The sequence below is a fragment of the Bos grunniens genome, chromosome 15 (assembly GCF_055505025.1).
Source record: "Bos grunniens cultivar Pamir isolate PY7600 chromosome 15, Bosgru_T2T1.0, whole genome shotgun sequence".
Classification (NCBI taxonomy): Eukaryota; Metazoa; Chordata; class Mammalia; order Artiodactyla; family Bovidae; genus Bos; species Bos grunniens.
In genome coordinates this window covers 49,584,785-49,594,059 of record NC_141179.1, presented here as the reverse complement: position 1 = coordinate 49,594,059, position 9,275 = coordinate 49,584,785, and the positions used below count along the sequence as shown (strand labels likewise).

Here is a 9,275-nt window from a genome sequence, read left to right as displayed (position 1 = left end):
TTCACCATCCTACTTCATTTTCATGTCAAAATATTTTCTGCCTTAGCTTTTATGAATTTCATTGTTAACCACCAGGTAACTTGCCTGTCACCACATAGCTTACTTGACATGTAAGTTTACCGCAGCTCTTCTGAATTATTTGATAAATAACGTGCTGAGCACTGATCATGGCCAAAGAAGAAACTGAGGAACACTGAGAGTCAACCTGACCTGCAAGTGAACAGTGAGTTCATGACCCTTACTGTTCATTTCACTGGTATTTGTAGCAAGAAAGAAAATGTCTGTGTATACAATTGTGTGTATTTCTGCAGGAAGTTTATTTATTAATTCAACTAAAGAGTCAGTAACTTCTTTTTGAAGGTCCATTAAGCCTTGATTTCATGCTAGTTGCTGATAGTTGACAGTGTTGTATGTAGCCATCATTTAGAGCTTGAAATCTAGAGAAAAATTAGATCTTGATTCAATTCCCATTTTGGCCACTTTACTTTGAGTTTGATCTTAGAAATGTCAAATTTTTCTCAGCCTCTGTTTCTTCACCCATAACATGGTACTGTTAATAGAACTTTACTCACAGATTTGTTAAGGAGATAAAACACACATGAAGTTAGTAATAGCTAGCTAAATTAAATTGAACTCTTACTCTTTCATTTAAAAAAAAAAATTGCTGAGTACTTTCTGTGTCCTAAGGTACCTTCTAAGCACTGTTTTGACAGAAGTCAACAAAGCAAAACCCTCACCCATTTTGAGTTCACATTGTAGTGGGATTAGTAGTGAAAAGATCAATGCCCTGGAAGTCAGGAAGCTAAAATTAACACATGGTTTCCACCCTGTATCCTCTTCTAAGTCTTCATCTTCTCATCAACAGAATCATCCCTAGCATTGTTGCCTTTTGTTCTCTGGATGCACTTGGACTCTGCCTTGTGATTGGAGTCATGGTTGATGGTGTGCCAGGGTCTCCTCCCATCTAGGTTCACAGTAGTTGAATTCATAGACTTATAAGGAATGGCAGTTTCTGACTATTTTGAGCATCAGAGCTTTGATTTCTTATCCCAGCAGCCAAAAGTAACTTTACAGACAGCCATTCCTATACCCTCCAGTTCTCTCTGGAATTCTGTGAGCTGAGTATCATTTATGTGTTTTCTGGATCAAGCTAAGCTTCCAAAGTAGGAAGCTCAAGGGAGAAAGTGAGAAGGTATCTAAGTTTACCAATTATACACAACTGGAAATTAAACAGAAAGAAGGAAGGAAAAAAGATGGAAGGAAGGGAAGAGAAAAGGAAGGAAGGAGGAAGGGAGGGAAGGAAAGAAGAAAAAAAAGATAATGCAATAGGAAAGGAACTAAGAAGGAAAAGAAGAGAAGCTGGAAGAAAGGCTGAAACATTAGTGAGAGCCCCAGCAGGAAAGAGGCATATGAGGAAGTGTTTCTTTAAATACCTACTCATAAGAAGTAAATGAAATTAAGTATAACCAACTCATATATCTGTTACAGTGAATTATACGTGCTGTCATGATGTTTCACAACTCTTAGCCTGAAGAAGCAAGGCAAAAAAATTTCAAAGAAAAGATTTTCTCTTTAAAAAAAAACCTTGAGAGGAAACCAGGGACCAGAAGGAAATGATCTCTAGAGGAATTAAATCTATTTGATTCTAACCTTTCTGTTTTTTAAAAAATATCTTCCTAGGTGCAGTCACTAGCTTTTCCTCAGTTCATTGATGTCCCTGGAAAACAGCAGCAGCATGTCCTCCACCTTCCTGCTGAGTGGCATTCCTGGCCTGGAGCACATGCACACCTGGATCTCCGTCCCACTGTGCTTTATATACATAGTCTCCATCCTGGACAACTGCACTATCATCCTTATCATTAAAACAGAGCCCTCACTCCATGAGCCAATGCACCTCTTCCTGTCCATGCTGGCTCTGACTGACCTGGGTCTGTCTCTTTGCACTCTCCCTACAGTGCTAGGCATCTTTTGGGTTGGGGCACGAGACATTGGCCATGATGCCTGTTTTGCCCAGCTCTTTTTCATTCACTGCTTGTCCTTCCTGGAGTCCTCTGTACTACTGTCTATGGCCTTTGACAGCTTTGTGGCCATTTGTCGCCCCTTGCACTATGCTTCCATTCTCACCAACACAGTCATTGGCAGGATTGGCCTGGCTTCTTTGGGTCGCAGTGTAGCACTCATTATTCCTTTACCTTTTATGCTCAAAAGATTCCCATATTGTGGCTCCCGAGTCCTCTCACATTCCTACTGCCTCCACCAGGAAGTGATGAAGTTGGCCTGTGCAGACATCAGAGCCAATAGCATTTACGGCATGTTTGTCATCGTTTCTACAGTGGGTATGGATTCACTGCTCATTCTCTTCTTCTATGCCCTGATCCTGCGCACCGTACTATCCATCGCATCCAGGGCCGAAAGGCTCAAAGCTCTTAACACCTGTGTTTCCCACATCTGTGCTGTGCTCCTTTTCTATACTCCCATGATTGGTCTGTCTGTCATCCACTGCTTTGGGAAGCAGGCACCTCATCTGCTCCAGGTGATTCTGGGCTTTGTGTATCTTCTCTTCCCTCCTCTGATGAATCCCATCATCTACAGTGTGAAGACCAAACAGATCCGCGATCGTGTGACCCACGCCTTTTGTTCCTAGCTGGGTCTAATCTTGGAGGCACTGTTTTTTTAAATGTACCCTTACTCTTCTACTCTTTATAATATCTAATGTGCATGAAGTGGAAGAGATTGTTATTTATTTACTGAACAAATAAGTCACAGCTGTCATGGAACCCTCACTGTGGTATCAAGGAAATACATGGCAATAGGACATGGTGGCTTGTATTTTCCAAAGAAGGACACAGGGTTACGTCTCATCCTCAATTCTCTTCCAGAAATGCCCGAGTCCTCCAAAAGGGGTTGGAATATATTGCTTCTCCCCTTGTAACTGGCTCAGACTCAGCAGCTTAATGGATTGGTTGCTGAGGTAGACTTCTGAGGCTGGGTCATATGAGGTGATATGTTACTCATTGATATTCACTCTCTTTCTCTCTCCCTCCTTTTCTGTCTCTCTTTCAATATGTATCTATAGCTTTCACTCAGTGCTTGCTTTTGAAACCTGGCCATCATACTGAGCAGAAGCTCAAACCCCATGGAGAGGTCACATTTAGGTGTTTTAGCCAATAGACTCAGCTGAGGCCTCAGACTTGGTTGGATCATTATCAGCTACTAATGTCAATAAATCTTCAAATTATTCTAACACCCAACCTTCCTGTCTTTCCCACTTGCACCTGGTGAAACAACCAATGTACTCTGAGTCCAGCCCAAATTGCAGATTTGTAAGTTAAATAAATATCTGTTTGTTTGTTTGTTTTGTTGTTGTTGTTGTTTGTATGTATGTATGTTTTTAAGACACTACCTTTTGGGATTCTTTGTTAACCATACGTTAACTGTGTTCCGTATGTTAACTGTGTTAAAGTGAAAAATGTTTATATAGAAGCTAAAAGAAAGATTTCTTCCTCCAGCTAGGGAAAGAAATGGAATGAAAGATTTCCTTGAGTTGGCATAGAAGGCAGCCTTCAGGGATGTATTGAAGTTAGACAGGCAAACTGGAAAGTGATGGTCCAGCCTGAGAGAACAGCATTTGCTAACCTGACACAGAGGTGAGGGAGAGGACCCTGTCTTCAGGAAAATATCTGAAGTTGTTCTTATTGCCATTGTTCTTCCCTAGCAAGTCAGAGAAGAGTAGATAACGTGGGGCTGGGTGGTGGTAAGTGGACTGAGGTGGAGGCACTGACCCTATCGTTATAAGCCAATGAACTAAAAGGAGAGAATTCCTTACACCCTCCTATTGTGCACTGCAGCTCTACTACATTGCTCCAGACTTTTTTTTAATGGATCTTTTGAATAATGCTTGTCAGAACAGTATTTGTAATTTTGACTTGGAGATCTTTGCAAGGAAAGCAGGCCTGGATAAGATACTACCAAGGGTAGTTTTGAACATCTAGAGAGAAGCATGAGGATGTTGTGTTCCTGCATAATTTTAGTTCAGGGTCTAGAAAGAGAGTGACAGAGGGCCAAGGATAGAATTCTCTACTAGGACCTTTATGTGGAGGCTGTTCTCTCTCACTGGAAGTTAGTCTCATTCAAGGCTACCTATCACATTTGGCATTTAACATTTCATGTGTCATGCCCCACTGCCAACCAGTGCTTCATCCAGTCTGGCATAAGAAAACTGTTTCCAATGACAGCTATGTGGGAACCTTCGATGATACCACTTGAAAGATCCAAGATTACTTATAGACAGCAAATAGAATATGTCCTTGAGTATCATGAGTGGTTTATGGATTGAACCCACTGCTCATGTGTTTCCCTCATTGTCAGGCAGGTTCTTTATCACTAGTTTCACTTGAGAAGCCCCCACGAAACTTCAAAACAATCACAAAGCCACTACAAATACTGAAGCATACATTGCAACTCCACATCTGCAAACAATACGTATGCCATCTACAGGCAATTTCAATCCTTCAGTGGGAGTCATGTTCTCTTATATCTTATAATGAATTAAAGAGTTATTGTGATATACTAGTCAGTAGAGTAAACTTGGAGTCAGTTTTGAGAAAGTTCTGCATTCTAACTGTGAACTTAGGAACTTTTTCTATTAAAATGGATCTAACAATGTCTATCCCACAAGGCTTTTTACATAGTCCAAGTATTATATATATATATATATATATATATATATATATGAAAGTTTCAAAACAAGTCTTAGCATGTTTTTTAGCTTCAAATAAATTTTAGTTACTTTCATTTCTAAAACAAAGCCTAATGACACAGAATAAAACATACCATGGAGACTGTGTAATCAGTCAGAGAAGAACCTCTGAAACAGCCCTGAGGTGAAGGAGAACAACTTCCTACAAAAAAAAAAAAAAAAAAAAAAAATGAAAGAATTTCCAAGGGGAATGTCCTAGCTGATTCTTAAAGAACAAGCAGAATTTAAGTAGACAAAACTCTGTGCTGTACTGTGCTATGCTTAGTCATTCGGTGGTGTCCAGCTCTTCATGACCACATGATCTGTACCCCACCAGGCTCCTCTGTCCATGGGATTTCCCAGGCAAGAATACTGGATTGGGTCTCCATTTCCTTCTCCAGTGGATCTTCCTGACCTGGGAATTGAACTGGGGTCTCCTGCATTGCAGGCGGATTCTTTACCAGCTGAGCTACCAGGGAAGCCCAAACTGTGTGAGTGAAGGAATGTTCCCTCAGGACACAAGTATTTGTTGAGTGTGTGTGTGTGTGTGTGTGTGTGTGTGTGTGTTTTCCTAGGCAGAGTCTGCATCCTAGAAACACAGTGGGCAAAATATTAAAGAAAGACTTTGTTCTTGGTTTATATTTTTGTTTTTTTGTTTTATTTTTAACTGGAGGATAATTGCTTTACAGCATTGTGTTGGTTTCTGCCAAATATCATCATGAATCAGCCACAGGTATACCTATGTCCCCTCCCTCTTGACTATCCCTCCGCCTCCTTCCCCATCCCTCCCCTCTAGGTTGTTACAGAGCTGAGAGACACAGACAATAGAAAAATCAGTGAGTAACCATTTCAGATAGCACCAAGTGCTCTGAAGGAAACCAAATGGGGGGGGTTCAATAAAATTCTAAATTATGTGAGATATGAAATGATTGAAAGGAAAAGCATTCCAAAAATGCAGAATAAATGTCAATGGTCTGAGGTGGGGAAAAAAAACAAAGACAAAGAAAAAAAACCCAAAACTGAAAGGTTGTAGGAAAAACAAAAAGACCAGTGCCAGTACGGCTAGAGCTAAGTGAGTAAACATTAACCAGTGGAAAATTAGAAAGCAATAATTTGATATTAGATACAGGGGACAGGAATGCTAGGCAAAGCTGATGTTTTAAGGTCACTGTCAGAAAAGATTCCTTGATTTAGGCGAAACACAAGCTGGAACCAAGATTGCCGGGAGAAATATCAATAACCTCAGATATGCAGATGACACCACCCTTATGGCAGAAAGGTAAGAGGAACTCAAAAGCCTCTTGATGAAAGTCAAAGTGGAGAGTGAAAAAGTTGGCTTAAAGCTCAACATTCAGAAAATGAAGATCATGGCATCTGGTCCCATCACTTCATGGGAAATAGATGGGGAAACAGTGGAAACAGTGGCAGACTTTATTTTTCTGGGCTCCAAAATCACTGCAGATGGTGACTGCAGCCATGAAATTAAAAGACACTTACTCCTTGAAAGGAAAGTTATGACCAACCTAGATAGCATATTGAAAAGCAGAGACATTACTTTGCCAACAAAGGTTCGTCTAGTCAAGGCTATGGTTTTTCCTGTGGTCATGTATGGATATGAGAGTTGGACTGTGAAGAAGGCTGAGCGCCAAAGAATTGATGCTTTTGAACTGTGGTGTTGGAGAAGACTGTTGAGAGTCCCTCGGACTGCAAGGAGATCTAACCAGTCCATTCTGAAGGAGATCAGCCCTGGGATTTCTTTGGAGGGAATGATGCTAAAGCTTAAACTCCAGTACTTTGGCCACCTCATGCGAAGAGTTGACTCATTGGAAAAGACTCTGATGTTGGGAGGGATTGGGGGCAGGAGGAGAAGGGGACGACAGAGGATGAGATGGCTGGATGGCATCACTGACTCGATGGATGTGAGTCTGAGTGAACTGGAGTTGATGATGGACAGGTAGGCCTGGTGTGCTGCGCTTCATGGGGTCACAAAGAGACAGACACGACTGAGCAACTGATCTGATCTGATCTGAGAGTTTAAAATGCTCTGAGGGACTTAGGATGAAGTCCTTTGTGTCTAATATTGTAATTGTTAAACTTTGCAACGTATGCAACCCAGAAATTATGGGAAAAGGGAAGAAATGAACTGCAACTTCCTGTGAGAATTCTGAGGCTCAGACTCCTGTGAAGACATTTAAAAGTACCAAAATCTGGTTCACTCATACTACTTATAAATATTCCATCACTATTTGTCAAATTAAATGCTCTATTCATAATGTATTCTTGACTTTATAATAAATTCCATACTGCACAGCTTTTCACTGTCCCCCCAGTCTTCCATTAAATGGTAAATGCTGTGGCATTGAGTACACTGTGTGTGCTTAGTTGCTTATCCATGTCCAACTCTTTGTGACGCCATAGACACTACCTTGCCAGGCTCCTCTGTCCGTGGGATTTTTCAGGCAAGAATATTGGAGTGGATTGCCATTTTCTTCTCCAGGGGATTTTCCTGACCCAGGGATTGAACTTGCATCTCCCGTGTCTCCTGCATTGCAGATGAATTCTTTTACCTGTTGAGCCATCGGGGAAAGTCCTGAATATATTGTAGATGCCAATAAATACTGGTCAACAGTTTACTGCCTAAATATTCAGTGCTTATCTCTTGTTGTTGTCGATCAGTCACTAAATTGTGTCCGACTCTTTGCAACCACGCGGACTGCAGCACACCAGGCTTCCCTGTCCCTCACTATCTCCTGGAGTTTGCCTAAGTTCATGTCCATTGAATTGGTGATGCCATCCAACCATCTCATCCTCATCTTATCTCCTATATATGTTAGATAGCTTCCCCAAGACCTTCTCCCAGATTTGTTGAGTCTTTACACAATACACAATGGGGTTCATTAGGGGTGGCAACAACAAGAATATGTCTGCAATAAGGATTATAGCGAGGGGGCTTTTGTGCTTGGCAAAGCGATGCATGGCAGCCAGAGTAATGATGGGCACATAGAAAATGAGTACAGCACAGAAATGGGAGACACAGGTGTTCAGGGTCTTATGTCTCTCTGCCAAAGATGCAATGCTGAGTACAGTCTTCAGGATCAGTGTATAAGAAAGAATAATGAAAGCCAAGTCCAGCATAGTACAGAGAGCAACAAAGAAACCATAGATAACATTGATCTTGTTGTCAGAGCAGGCCAGCTTCATGGTATCCTGATGAAGACAGTATGAGTGAGAAAGGACATTCTTCTGACAATATTTCAATCTCCTTAGCGTGAAAGGAAATGGAAGCACTAAGAGAAGGCTCCTGGTGGCTAAAATCGGTCCCATTTTAGCAACTCTGTTGCTAGTGAGGAGAGAATTATATCTCAGGGGATTGTGAATGGCAAGAAAGCGATCCAAAGACATAACCAGCAGTACTGAGGACTCCATGACTGTGAATCCATGGATGAAAAATTCTTGAGCAAAGCAGGCATTGGGTGAAATTTCCATGGCATTGAACAAGAAGATTCTCAGCATGGTAGGGAGAGAGGAGAAGGACAGGCCCAGGTCAGAGATAGCCAACATGGCAAGAAAATAATACATGGGTTCATGAAGTGAGGGCTCTGTCTTTATGATAAAGAGAATGGTACTGTTGCCCATGATGGCAACCAGATATAGGAGGCAAATGGGAATGGAGATCCGCTCGTGGGCATGTTCCAATCCTGGAATTCCAATCAGAAGGAAAAGTTGGACCTCAGAGTTATTGAGGACAGCCATGAGAAGTGGGAATATGAACTCTTTAGCCAGATCTGAAATCACATAAACAAAAAGCAGTAACACTTTTGGATAAAGCTCAGTGCTGACAGGAGTGGGGAGGGGCAGAGGGAGATGAGCAGTTTTTCTTACACTATATACAGAAGCATATATTTGACAAAATATTAATAAAAAGGAACTGCCAACATTTATCAAAAAGCCTTAAACATGTTCGTGTCCTCTAACATAGAAATTTTACTTACAGTAATTTATCCTAAGGTGGTGGTTTTCCAACATTTCTAGCCAAATATGAAACTCATGTCAAAGCAGAGCTGCTTTGATTGAGGTACTGACAGATACTCAGAATCTTTTCTACAGCTTTTCCACATGATCTTCAGTAGTTCTCCTGCACAGAGATCCCTGTAGATATCTACACTATGGTGAATATCAAATGCTAGAAAGTAAATTTATAAACTAATTTAATTCTTAAATTTATGATCTTGGTATTTATTATTCAATTTTATACATGAGCATAAACACCACTCTAGGCTCAAAAAATCATGAACAAGTATCTGTAGTATACTAATATTGATGATATAGTGGTTTTCAAATGAAAAGCTAGGAGAAATGGAACATGGATACACCCTTGGGAGTTATTTATCCATAATGCCTTCATTTTCAAACACAAAATATGATAGTTTCTAGCTCAAATACCTTTGGCCCACACTTCAAGTTATTATTTATTATTTCAAGAGAAAATGGTGAAGCCATACATTAGTATCATTTTCATCTTGTTTCTCTTGATCAG

General features: G+C 40.8%; 2 protein-coding genes across 2 annotated transcripts; one reads left to right on the top strand and one right to left on the bottom strand.

Annotated features, from left to right (window-relative positions):
* The first annotated feature begins 1,711 nt into the window (after nt 1-1,711).
* Nucleotides 1,712-2,644, top strand: LOC147358045 (olfactory receptor 51G2-like). The gene has a single exon (XM_086340412.1). The coding sequence runs from the start codon at nt 1,712-1,714 to the stop codon at nt 2,642-2,644; it is 933 nt and encodes a 310-aa protein (XP_086196538.1).
* A 4,908-nt stretch (nt 2,645-7,552) lies between these two features.
* LOC147358044 (olfactory receptor 51A7) lies at nt 7,553-8,491 on the bottom strand. The gene has a single exon (XM_086340411.1). It carries the CDS (start codon nt 8,489-8,491, stop codon nt 7,553-7,555), a length of 939 nt encoding a protein of 312 aa, XP_086196537.1.
* Between the last annotated feature and the right edge of the window lie 784 nt (nt 8,492-9,275).